The sequence below is a fragment of the Rhipicephalus sanguineus genome, chromosome 8, assembly GCF_013339695.2.
Source record: "Rhipicephalus sanguineus isolate Rsan-2018 chromosome 8, BIME_Rsan_1.4, whole genome shotgun sequence".
Lineage (NCBI taxonomy): Eukaryota > Metazoa > Arthropoda > Arachnida > Ixodida > Ixodidae > Rhipicephalus > Rhipicephalus sanguineus.
This window is the reverse complement of record NC_051183.1, coordinates 55766709-55784396: the sequence shown is the minus strand read 5'-3', so window position 1 is coordinate 55784396 and position 17688 is coordinate 55766709. Positions and strand designations below refer to the sequence as shown.

Sequence of the window (17688 nt, the reverse complement as noted above, 5' to 3'; positions counted from 1 at the left end):
TTCATCGTATTCATTATCCACATTACCAGGATTATCGATTTTACAGACTCCTGTATCGTTCATCGTGTGGAGACTGCATATGGGAAATTCATGCTGCGGAAATCCTCAATGTTCTATTAAAGGGGCTCTGCAACACGTTTTCAGCATGCTCAGAAAACGCTGCGGATTGCTGCATTATTTTTATTCTACTTGGGATAGTACACAATGAGAAAAAGAGCGCACAAAAACGGGGAACACAAAAGAAGAGGCGACAACTGGAGGGCTAACTGGCAGCTGACAGCTTTTTAATGAAACCAGGACACATAAAAATGGTCTTTCGACATCACGTCGGAAGCTTTTACACACCTCTGTTGCGCGGTCATTTTGAGTAAGCATCAAGATACTCCATCTCTACTTTATGCAAGGTTAACGACGCACTTATCCGCTTTATGAAGATAGACACAGGAAGCCGTGCACCTCTAAGGCAATGTCCCTATCCAGTCTCGGCGTCAGAGCGCCGTGTACATACGACCAGGTTGCTGACATCCTCAAGCGAGGCATCGTGCAGCCTTCAAACAGTCCTTGAGAGTCACCGGTCTTTCTTGTGAAGAAGGATGGCTCGATTCGCTTCTGTGTCGACTACCGACGTTAAAGGGACACTAAAGAGAAACCATGAATTGGTTTAGATTGATAAAATGTGCTCGGAGAACTCTTGCGTAGTTTATTTCACCACCATAGGTTTATTATTAGAGGAGAAAACCAAGTGCAAAGTTTCATTTTTAAATTTCGTGCCGAACTTTGTAATTCGTGACGTAAAAGATTTCAAAGAGCATTTAACGCATTTTGGCGCCACTGGCTCGACGAAATTTCCACAAACTCGTTATGTCAAGTCTCTGGCCCCCTCAGAAGACAATGTACTTCGATTTAACAGATTAGAAACTACGTAGGCCCAAGCAGGCGCAGTCAAAAATATGTGACGTCACGGCAAATTGTGCGGGAATTTCAAGGTGGCATCGCCACCTGTATTTTCTTTTTGCGCGTTTTCTCGCTTATTAAGCGTCTTAACGCAGCAAGCGTGGTGTTTTTGGTGTCGTGGAAGACTACTTTACTAATCCGAGAAAAATCGTTTTGCTCTTTAGTGTCCCTTTAAACGAGATAACCCGGGAGGACGTTTACCCGTTACCGAGAATCGACGACGCCCTCTATTGTTTGCAGAGGGCGGAATAGTTTTTGTTCGATGGATTTACGTCCTGGATACTGGCAAGTTCCTATGGAAGCATTTGATCGGCATCAAACATCATATGTAGCACCTGACGGAATATACGGATTTACCGTCATGCCTTTAGGCCTACGTAATGCTCAAGCCACATTCGAGAGGATGATGGACACTATTTTACGAGGTCGACGGCTTCCACACCCAGCCAAGCTTCGCGCAGTCGCAGATTCTCCAAAATCAAAGAACCTAAAGGAGCTTCGAAGTTTAGTTGGCTTGTCGTCATACTTCAGATGCTTCATTCGAAATTTCGCCTCTATATATGCGCCTTGAGGATCCTCTCAGTGGCGACAAGGACCCTGTCGGGGCTAAAAGCTGCTGACGGCAGTTTTTAGCCCCGGAGGACGTTTCTAGTCTGTAACAAGAAGAATAAAAGTTCAAGTTGAAATTGGTCACCAGCATGCGACGACGCCTTCACCAAATTACGCTGCCTGCTAACTTCGCCACCCATCCTTCACCACTTCGATTCTGCTGCTCCGACGGAGCTTCACACTGATGCCAGCGGCGTCGGACTTGGCGCTGGGCTCGCGCAACAAAAAACAGGACTCGATGAATACGTCGTCGCCTACTTGAGCCGAACTCTGACAAAAGCCGAGACTAACTACTCGGTTACCGAGAAAGAGTGTTTAGGCATTATTTAGACCCTTGGAAAATTTCGCTCTTACCTGTATGGTCAACCCTTTCACGCCGTCACTGACCACCACGCCCTTTGTTGGCTATCCACTCTTAAAGACCCTTCTGGCCGATTTGCTCGCTGGGCCTTCAAACTTCAGGAGTACGACATACGCATTATTTACAGATCCGATCGCAAGCATACGGACGCTGACGCCCTTTCTCACTCACCGGTATGGGATGACGGTGCTTGTCTGTCTGCCCTTCAGCCTGTGCTTACACCACCCACCCTACGCAACATGACGGTGGAGCAACGAAAATAATGTTTAACAAAGCTTCAATTTGGGCTAGTTGGTACGGCATAGTAATGTAGATGCGCTGAGTGAAGCCCAAACAAGAAACCTAACAAGGGACAAGAGTATTGCGCACCACTAGTCCTGTCCCTTGTTAGGTTTCTCGTTTGTGCTTCACTCAGCGCTTCTACGTTACTATGAGCAACGAAAGGATCCTTGGATCAGCGCCCTCATCAGCATTCCTTCTGATCCCGTCACCTCTTCACATAAGCGTCGGCAGGATTTTGTCTTCGGGGGTGGTGCTGCTGTGACATGGGGGGAGGGGGATCAAGTGCCCCTCTTCCCCGTCTCGTGCTCTCCGCCGCCAGGCTACCAACTTCCGCATTCGCGATTACCTTTATCGACGCAACTACCTTTCCGATGGTCGCAAGCGACTCCTTGTGACACCCGACCATCTCGGTGCTTTTATTATATGCGACGCTTTCCACACAGACCCACAGTGCGCGCACATCGGCCTGTTTAAGGCCTACGCTAGGCTACGACACTGTTTTTGTTGGCGCGGCATGTATAACTTCGTGCAGAAGTTGATTCGCTCGTGTGCTCGGTGCCAAGGACAAAAATTACCTCCCGGGCAAGTCTACCCGTCACAACCTCGTCCCTGTCCTACTCAACCCTTTGATCACGTTGGCACCGACATATACAAACCGCTACCATCAGCTGTAGCAGGTAACCGCGGAATTATTGTTGAGATAAACCACTTCACACGCCATGCCGAAGCAGCCGGGCTGCCGACTGCCACAGCCCGTGACGTTGCGACGTTTCTGTTGCGATCTGCGTTCACGGTGCCCCTCGCGAACTGCTGAGCGATAGAGGCCGTGCCTTCCTTTCGAATGCTTTGGAGGCACTATTTGACGTATGCCGAATCGTGCACCGCACAACTACAGCTTACCACCTGCAAACGAAAGACATAACAGAGCGCTTCAACCGTACTCTTGTCGATATACTATCAATGTATTCGTCACCTCGGATCATTCAAACTGGGACCAAGTTCTCCTTGCGTCACCTACGCTTACAATACTGCGGCACAAGCTACTACTGAATTTTAGGGGCGTAGCTCCTCTTAGTCTAACACTGTCACGTCTCCGTTGTCCGGCGTCAACGGCAGTATCTCTGTCCAGCGTAAACGGCAGATGGCGCTGTCTCATAGAAGTACATACAAACTGAAACTGCAGTTCAGGGACGATATTCTAGATGCCGCTGTACACAATCCGTGTCGTCATCACCATTTCTCGTCTCATTTCCTAGATGGCGTTGGTACAATAGAATTGTATGCAATATCGCGCTTGTGTGAATCGACACTAGATGGCGCTAGAAGTGCCCCTGCTCTCCGATTGGCTGCTGCGCGGGCTTCGCGGGGAGCGAGCGCCTCTCTCATTCTCTTGGGATCGTCGCCGTACGTGTCGGATCGTTGGTGGAGCACGGACGATGCGCAGCGGCGGGCGCTCGCTTGGCGGCAGACAGCCGGATCCCGAGACGGTGCGCGCCAAGGACCCCGCTGCGAAACGGGCTCAACGAGAAGCCGATCCCGAGACCATGATTGCTTCAGGAGCTTCGCCCAAGCTCTTCATCATTCACCCGTGGATATGCTGTAATTTTTTTCCGGTACTTTCTTCTATGCGGACGAGAACTTTCATATACAATTGATACAATTCTTCCATATAAACCTGATGAGTCCTAAAGTAGCCCCCTGTCCGAAGCTAACCGACATGAAGAAGAATGCCGCCAGCTTGCCCGCTCCTTTTCTACGGAGGACCAGTGGCAGCATCAATCCCGTCAACCTGGCGACCGTTAGGCACCAACTTTTCCCCCGGCTCTTGGTATGGCTTCGAGTACCCGCTGCCGCACCCGGCCGTTTTGCAAACCTCGTTGCCAAATACCTCAGACCATACCGCATTCTAGAGCAAACGTCCTCCGTCATTTACCTCGTGGCGCCCATCACGCCATCGACAGATCTACGTTATCGCGGCCGCGAACATGTCCACGTCTCTAGCATCAAGCCGTACTACGACCCAATAGCTGTTTCCTCACCCTAAGTCGCCAGGATGGTGCCTTTTTCTGCGGAGGGCGACTGTAGTGAAGGATAGTGGCCTGAGTGGCATCACCGTCGGCACGAGCTCGTGGTTGCTGCCCTTGGCCGAATGCTGCTGACCGCTGCCCGTTCTCCCGCATCCTCTGCTGAAAACCTCTTAGCAACATACAGTAAAAGCTCGTTAATTCGAATTTCACGGGACTGTAAAAGATGTCCGAATTAACCGAATGCCGATTCATCGAAACCATCAAGAAAACAACAAACAAATGTCTGCTCTATGAATACACTTTCATTTTCTGGATGAATACGTAAATGCTGCACTTATTTTGCCTAAGGGCAGTGTAAAACCTGCAATTTTCGTCATCCAGCCGTTTCGTTCTAAATGTGACCACGGCGCCAGATTTTCCGTATTTATTTAGCCCGAAACGTGCTCTGCACCCCTTCTTTATTATGTACCGCCACCACCACCACGAGCACGTGACGACAGTTCTTTCGCATGTAAAATGGCCGGCAACTGATAGTTCGTTTATCACGACGTAGCAAACGAGTTTTACGCCAGCATACCGACCGCGGCTGAAAGCTCTTCATCTTCAGCAGCTTCGGCCATGTTTGAGTTTTTTGACATTGCGCGCGTATTGCATCACACTAAGATAAAACGAAGACACTGAGTGCGGGACTCGCATGTGGACAAAACCGTGGTCACTAACTGATGAAGAGAGCGATGCGGACAGCGCTGCCTCGTTTCGGTTGTCTGCGAACGTCGTTGTCGTTCTATTGCGTCGCGAATTTGCGGCGCCTCGCGCTAGGTGCGCTCTCTGAATCGGCTGAATTGATCGGGTTGCGGCCAAATGTGACCGAATTAACGAGAGTTTGGCCTCAATAAACAATGTATATGCTTGCCAGATTATATATATAACATGACGGCGACGCCGACGGCAGAAACCCTCCCAGCTACATAATCACTATCGCAATAGTGTACAACAGTAGAGCACATAAAAAATACTATGAATGCCACTAATTCAACGGCAACAGTGTAGCAACAGTGATTTAACCTTACGAATCAACATCTGTTGCAGGAAGCGCACGCTTTATTACTGCGCGTCAGCGCAGTTGCTCGGCCTCTTCGTGAACAACCAACTAGCCCGGCAACGTGTCCTTGCACCTCGTGACGTGATGGTTGCTCACTCTTGTACGCAAGGTGTCGGCCACAGTTTCACCTTTTTTACGTTCCGGATTCCTTTCTTCTTCATGGCTTTGCGGGCCTTTTCCACGAGACCGCTGGGAACGCTGTTTATGAATCCTTTCTTGAGCAGAATGTGAAACCACTCGTACGCTTCCGACTCCGCTGTAAAAGAGGATCCCAAAGAGGTGTGAGTTTATTGTGAAGACATCGGGCTCAATATGTGTAACAAGAAGGCCTGTCTTGGGTTGCCGTAATACTATGGGGGAAGAGTACGCGTCTAAAAAGCTGCTTATTTGTCGGACTCCGACTGTTGGGGGTTTTACGTCCTAAAATCGCGATATGCGATTATGGGTGAGGAACGCCGTAGTGGAGAGCTCCGGAAATTTTGACCACCTGAGGCTCTTCAACGTCTCCCTAGATCTAAGTACACAGGCCTCTGGCCTTTCGCGTCCACCGAATTGCGCCCGCCGCGGCCGGGATTCGATCCCGCGACACCTGCGGGCAAGCAGTCCAGCACCATCACCAATAGACCGCCGTGGCGGGTAGCGTATACTCTTCCACACACACACACACACACACACATTATATATATATATATATATATATATATATATATATATATATATATATATATTCTAGACACAAATAGCGTGATTTCCCAGCGCGTTTGCAGGTTTGCGGCCCCATGGGCGGTGTCCAATTGTCCTGGGAAACCACACGCTGTGTAGTGAGATACTGCGATTTTATCAAAATTCTCCAGCGGGTCTCTGCTGTATATAACCGGGAGTCCTTTTTGGTAACGAGCTTTTTTTTCTTCAGAAAGGATTTTCGTTGGAACATTTCCCCGTTCAGCTATCGCAGAGCGTCGTTGCTGCCGCCGAGAGATGGCGCCACGTACGAGTGTCCCCAAATCCTTGGAGTGCGGGAGGCGTCAACATGCGAGGTCGGTTTGGTGGCGCCACATAGCGTTGCGGAGACCAACCTCGTAGACAAGGAACTATGCATTATTGCAGTAACCAAGCGTCGCATTACCCTTCAGTGAGACACCTTTTGAAGACGATAGTCTTTCTTGGGGAACTTAAACGCAGAAATCTTGGTCTGTCTTTCTGTTTGTCTGTCACCCGATTCAGCGACCCGGCCAAAGTTGAACCACTTGCTTACCGCCCACCCAACTTGAACTGGTACGGCTGTTCATACTTGTGAACGTTGTCGATCAAAAAGTAAATATTAGGCATATCTGAGGCGCAACATCACTAGGTAAGTATTAGATGGTGTGCTCGTTTAATATAAAATACATAGATACGTAATTCTAAAGAGCCTAGTTTCTTAAGCTGCGCTGAAAATGCCTATGCGCGCCGACGAACGCCCTCTGCCACGGAGGAAGAAAACCCTCTGCACAAGCTCATGTTTCCCGACGTATTGCCAGATGGCGTCCATATCTCACGCAGCGCCTCCTCTGTGGTCTTTACACGGCATTTGCAACGGAGCAAGCAGATACGCGGCCAATTTTTTTTAGGTAATGAACTGCGGTGAAATTTCTATCCGGCCCAACTGTATCCGCTATGTTGTCAAGAAACAGCGCGGATGAAAAACGAAGACAAATGTAAGAGGAAATACACATGACGAGTGCTGACTATCAACTGAAGTTTTATTTTAAAAACAACGTATATGCAAACAACTTTTTTTTGTTACTCATGCGCATACGTGAACAAATGCCGGAACAAGGTGAAACAGATACATGCGCTTTCAGTTACGTCCTATTTGTTGTCCAGATACATAATCTCTTTATCATGAAGAGATACCGAGGTTTGGCTGACGCAGTCTTCTCCCAACTTGTTAATGTTCCAAGCCTCGAATACTCCTCGGTGAAACTGATTTTGGTTCGTATAAAGGATGCCTGTCTTATCGAGAAGGGGCACACATGCGCGCTCGCGACAGCAGGGGCGTAGCCAGAAATTTTTGGGGGGCGGGGGGTTGAACCATGATTTATGTATATTCATGTGTGCGTGTGTATGCGTGCGTGTATATATACGCAAGCAAAACAAAAATTTCGGGGGGGGGGTTTAAACTCCCCCCCCCCCCCACTTGACTACGCCCCTGGGCGACAGTGCATGGACAAATGCGATGTAGGATTTCCTTTTAAGGTGTTCAAGTGCTCTCTGAGCCGTACATTAATGTAACCGCCATCATCTGTGCGAATGCCTTCTCGGACTGAGCTCTTATCAAAGTGGCGTGGTACATTTTTAAATGGCCACTTACCAACGTCTTGTCTGCAGTGACGTATCACGGCCCAGTTCTCATAATCGGTGTCCAGTATCTCCACGCGCTCCAGATCTGTGTAATGCAGAGGGGAACGTAATCTGAACTTGCTGCGTAGCTTGCGTAAAGGAAATGGGTGTTTTGGCTGAAACTAATTACCCATGCGCATAAGTGTGAGCAGGGTTCCCCATTAGGAGGGGGGGCGAAGGTTCATCGCAGCTCCCCCCCCCCCGCGTTTGTTCAGTCCAAAAGACAACATGCTTGACAATGGATGAAAAAGATGAAGCGACGTCGTGCTTCTCTCAATGGCCTTCCTTTGGTCCCTGGCTTTCAGTGAGTAAAAATGGGCAGCAGACAGTTCTTCGAATTCAACATCAGCGGCCTTAGGCCGCCATGATCGTCAGAAACCTACGTGGCCATGACCCTTCTCTTCAAACAATGAGGGAGTAGGACAGGAATTATGGGGCATACTGGGCGCCCTCCTCCGAGGTGATTAGGGGGGCACCCCCTCCCCACCCCCATGCGCACGCATATGCCCGTGCGTCAGCTCATACATGTAGCAGGTAGTTACGAAGAACTACACATGATCGTTACAGAAAAACTTTCCAATATGTGAACAGACCGAGCTCTCTAACGCTATCGCGTTAAAATGAAATTGTTTTATTGGCGGTGTGCATTCAGCTAACGTGCACGTCGAGTAATGACAATTCACAGTTCTTGCCCAGAGTTATTTATGTGAAGGCGATTGCCGTAAATATATATGCTCCAAGGTCACTTGAGGTCCAACACATTTGCCCCCTCCCCCAACTAAAAAAAAGTGAGTGCGCTAGCTGCGCGTGTACTTCGTTCGCTTGACTTATTTGCAGTGCCACGGGAGCAAAAAATATCAAGCGAAGCACCGTCTTTGCGCCTACTTCATCCGTGTTATTGTTTCTGCGTTCGCGACAGTGAAAAAAAATCCCCCGCACCTCCCCGAAGGGGATCGTGAGGAAATGCGAATGCATTTGGATGCACCCGATGAGTGTGCGATTAATTAATGAAGAGAGACGAGAGTGTGCACGTAGAGGCGTAATGCTCGTGTTGCATTATGTTACACTTCGTCCTAGTGGTATCGTTGCCGCGAGAGATTCGACTTCACCGACTTCCATCGCTATCAAGACACCAAAGCGCGCGCTCCCTGCATGATATATATAGGTCCGAGCGCGGAGAGGAGGAGCGCCCGAGCTCTCTCTCCGCCGAGCGAGCTCCACAGTGCGAGCGCCCTCACCGGATACACTCCTCCTCTGCCTTACCCTCCGCTGCTCCGCGATGCGAGCGCCATCACAGGCCCGCGCGCTCCTCCTCTCCCTTACCCTCCGCCGCTCACCACCTGCTCCGGTTGCTAGGCGCGGCGCAGCTGTTGCTAGGGGCGAGGAGGAGTGCGCGCGGAGAGATCTGTGCGCACGCCGGCCAGGGACGCAGGACAACCCCCGACTAAGAAATGCATTCGCATTTAAAATTAGAATGTTATCTAGTTTCTCTCAATGTGAATTCTGCACGAAGTGCGGAGCAGTGATTCGCCTGCCCTTCGGTGGCGCTGACGTTAACGGGCAAGCGCACGCTGGCGTTCCAAACGTTCAGCCTGCTCGACCTAATTGTATCAAACGTGGGCCCTGCGTGACGCCAACGCGAGGCGTGACACGACAACAGGGCGGTCCCCTAAACAGCTCCGCAGATAAAACAGTAGAAAGGAGAGCATAGAGAAAAAATATCGTAAGGCAAATGAGATAATCACTAGAAAAGAACAGAGGAGGACAGAAAATATCACATAATCAGACGAATACAACACAAAAGAACAGAGAAACACAAGGGAAACATAAGCGAATCAATGCCCCGCAGTTCTTACAGCTTTCAATTGCAGTGGAACTGACTTCGTTTGTGCTGCTGTCGCATTTCGAAAACTTCGTAGCACGGCGCCTATACGTCGCCGCCAGAAAACACCTCGTTCCATGAATTTGACCTTGCAGCTCAGCCAAAGTCATGCCAGCGTCTCTGAGCTGCGTCAAATGCCCACGCAATGCCCGCGAGATGATGCAATGCTCTCGCCGGTGTGTTCGCACCGACGTTTCTCCAGCGTGGCAGCGTGTTGATCCCATGCTGCGTTAAGGCCTGACCACGCGTACGCGTTGCAGCGCGTCAGCGCGTGGCTTGTAGGCTCGGCGCCGCGCCCTCTCCCTTCGTAGGGAGAGGGCGTGGCGCCGAGTCTACACGCCACGCGCTGACGTGCTGCAACGCGTAGGTGTGGTCATGCCTTTACATGCACCTCGCGCGTCGTCAAAACGTCGGCCACAAAGCTTCAGCGAAATGATCGTGCGGAGCGTTCGCGACAAACAGCTGCTTTAGGTCAGTGTTTCGTGCAGCCACCGCCAGCGGCGCCAGCTCCATCCAAGTTCACTCAACATTCTCGCCGTAAGCGCCGACGTCGCCCAGAAGAGTCGGCGTGTTGCGTTGTGGTGCAATTGTGGATACGATATAGTTACTGCAACAACCGCGGTTGTGTGGCAAAAAAAAAAGCAATCAAAACAGAGCTATCGCTCGACAAACTTGATTTAAGCGCGTTGAACCACGGTATTTTTTCCGATCACTTCAGTTCATTTGCCTTTAATCTCCTAATTACCACGCAAATAACTAATCATAATGGCCCTAGCTATGATTTCCTTGGCTTCGTTATGTGTTGGCTTCGTGTTACCAAGGCTAAGAAAAACATTGCTTTAGTTGCAGAGAGGCCAAGGGAAACATTGGCTTCTAAAGCAATCGCTTGAATGTTTATCCACAAAACCCTTTTAAACCGGATTGACAATATTCGCACCACGGACAGGAGAAATAATCTTACCATCACAAACATAGCAATCGAAATCTTCTACTACGTGAAAGATGCCTTTCTTGAAGGTAGCATTTTCTTTCTTGGTGAAGTATGGATCTTTCGAATCTCTGCAAAGGACATACGTACGCTATAAAAGATGGTAAAATACAGGGAGGCAAACTATTTTACTAGCCAGCATTTTGTCATATGAAACGGTTTCTAGTTGTTAAAGGGCATATTTCTATGAAGTATTGAATAAGAACTCAAATCGATGCAACCACAGTGCAAACACGGCATCTAACGTCAGTTTGTCTCTGGGTTAAACTAAACGCTGCGTGCTCCAATAGGCCGTGTTTCCCGCTGTGGCCTGGTTGAACGTTCATGTCATGACCACTGGGCGCTGCGGACCGTGATCAGAACGTAATAGGGCGAGCAACAACGACTCCAGGAGAACATCGAAAAATTGTGAGCCGTCGCACTCCGTGAAGATGGCTCATCAGCGAAGCCGTTTAGCACAAGACTCAGAGTGGACGCAGAATTTCAAACTATAGCGTACACCAAACCACGCAACTAAATCCGAAATGTCCTCTCAGTAAATCCCTCTTGAATTTAGTGTACACTCCTTTGGAGTTTTCCATCTGAACGATATGGTACCTGCCTTCTTTTGCCGCATTCTTCGTATCGCCACATGCGGCGTCTTGTCTGGCTTGCCGCATGTGCATCGCGTTTCGTGGACGATGTTAATTGGTGTTTGCCGACCCCGTCTTCATTTTTAGTGGACCGGTTAATTGTGAGTGGTGGGGTTCCGTTAGCATGGAGTGCGCCAGAATGTACTTACGTGCATGCATGACAAACACGTGAAAGTGAATGACGTGTCGTGACATGAATGGCATGACTTTTCTCAAAGCAAAACAATGCAGTGCTTGCAGGCCCTCGATGAATGCCTCGCATAACATCGATTCCGACAGCGCGTGAAACATGCCCGATATTTTGAAGGAGTACATTGTCACTAGCTCAGCGCCTACGCAGTATATCTACGAAGTGGTTATTGCGTTGTCACAAGATCATCCAAAGCCGGATGGACAACTTGAGCCATCCCTACTATACTGTCTGAAACACGACGTTTACAGATCCTTCAGACATCAGTGACGAAGTTCCACCTAGATGTAGCTATCGGAAGCTTTTCGGCACACCTAAAGAAAACTGCAGTTGTACGCAAATTCCACTCTTGAAGCCCGGAAACCTTCATATTTCACAGATTATTGCAAGCAATAGAACAAGGTTCCCTGGTGACCTCGCGCCATTTCTGGTAACGAACTCTTTCCAAAATAATTAGCTTGCTTAGCACAATTAGACGTCATTATCAGGTTATCTCGTTTACCTTATGTGTCATACCTTATATTATTAGGCAATACGATAGCTAGCATTCACTAAACACAAAATATTAACACCCCGTTTTGCCAGGAGGTGGTGGTTTCAACATATCATATAGGTAGGAAAACTTGAAATGACGATTGGTTGGTTGTTAGGTTTACTGTGTTTAATGTCTGAAAGAGAGCCTGCCTGCAATATGCCAAACAACCCCTAACACATGCTTTGGTGGGATATTTTGCAAAAATAATCCACATTCTCTGGTACAATGTGTTTCGCTACGAGAATACACATGTTCCGAAAGGGGTGTTCGGCAACGAAAATCCACATGCTCTGGTAGAGGGTGTTTGGCAATAAGAATCCAGATGTGGTTTTGGGACGTTAAACCCCAGATATTATTAAGAATCCAGATGTTCTGGTAGGAGTGGGGTGTGTGGCAACAAAAATTTATACTTTGGTTGGGGGTACTTGGCAGCGAGAACCTACGTGCTTTGGAGGGGGTGTTTGGCAACAAGAATCCACATGTTCTGGTGGTGGGAGGAGGTGTTTGACAACGATAATGCACATGCCCTTGTAGTGGGTGTTTGGCAACAAGATTCCACATGCTCTGGTTGGGGGTGTTTGGCAAGGAGAACCCAGGTGTTCTGGTAGGGGGTGTTTCTCAATGAGAATCCACATGCTCTTGTAGGGGGTGTTCGGCAACAAGAATCCACATGCTCTGGTTGGGGGTGTTTGGCAAGGAGAACCCATGGTCTGGGAGGGGGTGTTTGGCAACGAAAATCCACATGCTCTGGTAGGGGGTGTTTCTCAGTGAGATGTTCTGGTGGGGGGTGTTTGGCAACGAAAATCAACATGCTCTTGTAGGGGGTGCATGGTAGCGAGAATCCACGTGCTCTGATAATTGGTGTTTGGCAACGAGAATCCGCATGTTCTAGTGGGGGGACGTTTGACAACAAAAATCCACATGCTTTGGTTGGAGGTGCTCGGCAGCGAGAATTCACGTACTCTGGTGCTCTGGTACGGAGTGTTTGGCAACGAGAATCCACATTTTCTGGTCGTGGGGAGTGTTTGGCAACGAAAATATACATGCTCTTGTAGGGGGTGTTTGCCAACAAAAATCCACATGCTCTGGTAGGGGGTGTTTGGCAAGGAGAATCCACATGTTCCGGAGAGGGGGGGGGGTGTTTGGCAACGAAAATATACATGTTCTTATAGGGGGTTTTTGGCAGCAAAAATCCACATGCTCTGGTAGGGGGTTTTTGGCAAGGAGAATCCACATGTTCTGGGGGGGTGGGGTTGTTTGGCAAGGAAAATATACATGCTCTTGAAGGGGGTGTTTGGCAACAGGAATCCACATGCTCTGGTAGGGGGTGTTTCGCAACGAGAATCCACATGCTCTGGTAGCGGGTGTTTGGCAACGAGACTCCATATGTTCTGGTTGGGGGATCCACTTGTTGCACGCCATTGTAATGCTTCCTTTTTTCCCATTTCTCATAATACATCACTCGACTCCTGAGAGCGATGGACATAAACACACAACAACACTTGGAGCCTTATCTAAAACAATAACGTAGGCACCGCATGTAGACTAAGAGGAGAGGAGACTGGTCGCTGAAAAACGTGCTGAACTTACGGGCTGTATTCCCGGAGGAGCCGGTGTCCCTTGTTCTTTGGATAAAACGTGTACGTACGGCAACCCCGCATGGTGTATGGATGCCCTCCTAATTGGTCGAGCGCGATCATCCACTCTTGTTTCACAAACTGCCGGAGGCGGTGGGAAACGCCAAAATAGAGAAAGGAAAGGGTGAGAGAAATTGCGAAAATATTCGTTTCGATCATTTCTTTTTTCGGAAACAACGCTTCAGAAGGGGCTATATTTACCTGAATATTTTTGCAATTGAAGGCCTTCGTGAAAACATTAAGCGTAACTGAATGGGAACTAGGCGAAAAAAACTCGCATCCCAGGACAAAGATGTAGTCATCAAAATCGACTCCAAAGTTCTACACAGCCGAGACGTGCTGGAACATTCTGGTAAAGTTGCACTATCGTAATAACAACCACGCAGCTTCCATGGACCTTTGAAGACCACCTATGAGAACGACATGAACCAAAATATTAAATATTCTGTTAAGCTACGTACTCTTTGACGCGTTACAAACGTTTACCACAATATTCCAGGAAGTGTCTGCCGAGTGAACCAGGAATAGATCCTGATAACTAGATTTTTCATCAAATGTAGTTTTTTTTGCCTATTTCACTTTCAGTTATGGCAGGGTGCCACTGCCACCGCCGGTAGATGGCACCACGTGCACATGTGCTTTTCGTGCATTCACACGCGAGGGCAACAACCCCAGCCCTGTATCGAGATTGAACGAAGGTATATTGATTTTATAACACCGCGCAGTCTGCATTGGCAATCTTTTGGCAGCAGTTGCCAGCGTTTAGCCAAATTTGCCAATATCAGCCGACGTGTGCCAATAGTAAGTCAGCGCTAGCAATAATTTAAACTGCATATACTCAACATAAGCTAGAGTTACCTCACACTAGTAGATATTAGCCTGTGCTCCCAGTATTGGTAGCGTCGTTCAGTATACTAAAGAGTTCCATAATAACCGTCACGATATCTTGTGCAAGCACGTGACGAGAAGCTCATACCGTGTGGTGTACAGCAGGAACCGAAACTAGCCTTTAAAAGCACGTTTTAATTAATTTTTTCAGGGTGCACACACGTTTACCAGTATATATTCTAGGCTCCTGAAGTTTTGGTCTTTCATTTGGCGCAAAAAAGAAAACTGGAAATGCTTGTGTCAGTACCTCGTTAAGCACACCAGCCAACAACGCCGTGGTCAGAGATTCGTCAACAAATTGTGAGGTCAAATGGTGCAGCGGAAACATTAAACTGCGTTCATAAAGTAAGAAAAAGAGGAAAAACCACGCTATACCTTGTTCCAATCAAATTCCTCTTGATTTTTCACACTGTAGCACTCCTGCAACTCGTCCTCATCGCGAAAGCTTGTGGCCAGCACTGCAGCCGCGGCGAGCAGCAAAAGCGCCTTGGTCGCAATGCTCATGGTTGTTCCTTATGTTACTTGTGACGCCGAATCTGTGAAAAAATAACCTACGTTGTGAGAATGACGTGAGAAAGGAATCGAGGACAACTGCAATGACAAAGATATATTTTGCTTCGGTATAACGGACGAAGGAAGGGGAATTGTTCAAGGGGCCCGTTACTTTGTTCGACTCAATCGAATAAACCTAACAGACAATCAAGCCAAGCAAAGCATAGGGGATAATATGTGCTGCTTTTTAAACGGCAGTGTAGTAATTGTGCTTCAAATTGGAATGAATCAAACTGAACGAAGAAACACCCTTTCCGTCGGTGGGACCCGAACAGCGTGCGCACGTGGGTATGGGGGAAGGGTGCGAAGTCTGTGCCATGCTTTTGCTCATTTGGACCTGTCCTACCGTTGGTACTTCTTAAGCGCAAAGTTTTGAGACAAGTGAAGAAAAAATTGCGACACACACAAGCGCTAACTTCCAACTGAACATTTATTGTCCAGACACAATGTTTATAATGGTAACCGCGCGCCTGCGCCACTCCGTTTCCACAAATCACGACACACTGAAGTGATAACTAACGAGCTTACTAGATAAAAAAATAGCTTCAGCTACATGAAAATCTAAGAACTCGAATGTCCGACGAACTGTTTGTAATATTCCTCAGAATTAGGTTTCTACTTCGACTCGGACATATTAATTGCTCGGACTTCGTGATCGCGCGAGAAACAATAGCAAAATTGACTGCAATGTATGCTTAAAACCTAGCAACTGTGATTTTGAGCACTCTCATGCAGTACTCATTTTTTACTGTCGCCACAGGGCTGGTAGTTATTGTCCCTTTAAGAAAGGCCACGCAATACGTTTGAAAAGAGTGTCATTTCTGCAAAAGCACACGAAACTTCGTCGCCCTGCACGAAATGATTGCTTCTGCTGTCAACAATTTACGCTTTAATCTGGGCAATTATGATTTGGAAGGGTTCTTGCCGTACTTACACTTCCACCAAAAGGTCCCCACCACTTAGTCATTTAAGTACGAACTTAGCGGTTGTTTTCACACACACGTGACTACTTTTGGCTACTTTTAGTGTCCTCGGCACAAGTTGGCTACTTTCTGGCTGGTTTTTCCAATTCCTTGGCTATTTTTGTTGTTTCGACCTGGCAAGCCTAGTTTCAGTAGGGATTTAGTCCATAATTTATAGCTATTATGTGCGTGCCGCGAAAGACGTTTGATTTTCTGGCAACCTGCGCAATCCAAGTAAACCTTCGATGAATTAACAGTGCTTCAAGACTAATGCTTACCTTTACAAAACGCCGCGTCCTAGCTCTGACTGCACCAAACCCGCAGTACGTAATAAGCGGCGTGTTAAAAACCTGCTTCCTTTTTTGTCACTCACAAAGTGCTTTGCAAGTTCTTTTTTTTTTTCTTGCCGCAACGATAACAATTCGCTGTGGACAACTTCGAGGTCTCCCAGCAGTCTACTTGTCCCCGGTAAGTTCTTAGTCCCAATCAAAACTTTCTTGTTTTAATGATTTCAGAAACAATAGGAGACGTTTGGAATATAGGTCAACCATCGATAGGATCACAGGTGGGAGGAGTTGCGGTTTGACTATGGTCTCAACACGACACCCATCATGAGACTTCCAAGCACAAGTGAACGCTCGTCAAAGCTGGCGGTTCATAGTTTGCATTCGTCGCGTCGTATTGTCACCCAAGGTTCGAAAACTCTACAACCTGGTTGTCCCTCGACTGCGGCCTCTCAGTGTTGTTCTACAATAATGGCGTAATAGTAGAGCAAAAAAAAAATACGAAGACAAGAAAGTGAACACCACAAGCGCTTACTCACAACTGAAAGCTTTATTGCTTGAACAGCAAATATATATCTAAACTTGACGCTCGACTAATTCCCGCGCATGCGCATCGTGGGCAAGGCAAAAGGCAAAAACCAGAACAAGAACACACCTCCTCCAACCCCCATCCCCCCCCCCCCCCAGGCTATCCCCTTTCTTTGATTAGTATCACTTCCTTTTCCGATATGGCCAAAGAAGGATGACTAACGCACATAGATGCCCGCGTGTTAATATGGAAAGCCTCAGCAAGTTCTCGTGTTTTGCTTCTACAGTAAAACGGGAGCCCAAATATTTGGCCCCTCAGACATTAGGTTAACTTTACTACCCATTGCCATTCCGTGAATTTTGAGCAACTGCGTATAAGTATCTTATGAGGTTGTAATGGCGTTTCGGTGCTTCACTCTACATCAAATAAAATTCGTGTATTTGCTTATGCCGATGACATTGCATTTTTGTACGCTTCCGAGGTCAAAGGAAGTCTTAGGAGATAACCAAACCAGCGGCGATTTTTCTTAAAAAGTGCGGAATCAAATTGAAATTAAGTCTTGGCTGTAGGGTTACCAACCATCCCGGATTTTGCGGGACCGTCCCGACTTTTAATATAGCGTCCCGAGTTCCGCTCCGTCCCTGTCGGGACAGCTAAATGTCGCGGATTTGTTTCGGACCGTCCAGTCAGAAAATTTTCATGTGATTCAACGCACTCCCAATAAAGCGCGTCACGCTACAGAACACGAACTTCGCACGAATCGCACGCACGAAGCAATGTTGCGGTGGCTATAGCGGTGGCTGCGAAAGGCTTTAGCCGCTTTAGCTGAACCTGCGCGTCAAGTGCGACTACATTTACGAGTACATTCTCCAGCAAGAAGAAGCGTTGCGAG

General features: G+C 48.0%; 1 protein-coding gene across 1 annotated transcript; it reads right to left on the bottom strand.

Annotated features, from left to right (window-relative positions):
* Positions 1-5333: 5333 nt before the first annotated feature.
* LOC119402743 (uncharacterized) lies at positions 5334-14980 on the bottom strand. Its single transcript, XM_037669827.2, has 5 exons — positions 14845-14980; positions 13535-13662; positions 10561-10658; positions 7689-7763; positions 5334-5591 (listed from the first exon to the last, which is right to left on the bottom strand). The coding sequence occupies exons 1-5, from the start codon at positions 14971-14973 to the stop codon at positions 5428-5430; spliced, it is 594 nt and encodes a 197-aa protein (XP_037525755.1). The 5' UTR covers positions 14974-14980; the 3' UTR covers positions 5334-5427.
* Positions 14981-17688: the final 2708 nt, after the last annotated feature.

Bases quoted from the DNA above. Each gene is read 5' to 3' on its own strand.
- LOC119402743 (XM_037669827.2), bottom strand. From the start codon at position 14,973: ATGAGCATTGCGACCAAGGCGCTTTTGCTGCTCGCCGCGGCTGCAGTG. The intron at 13,663-14,844 runs GTATAGCGTGGT...CGCCTCCGGCAG, and splicing joins AGGAATTTGATTGGAACAAG to TTTGTGAAACAAGAGTGGAT. The intron at 5,592-7,688 runs GTAAGTGGCCAT...CCTCTTTTACAG, and splicing joins TCACTGCAGACAAGACGTTG to CGGAGTCGGAAGCGTACGAG.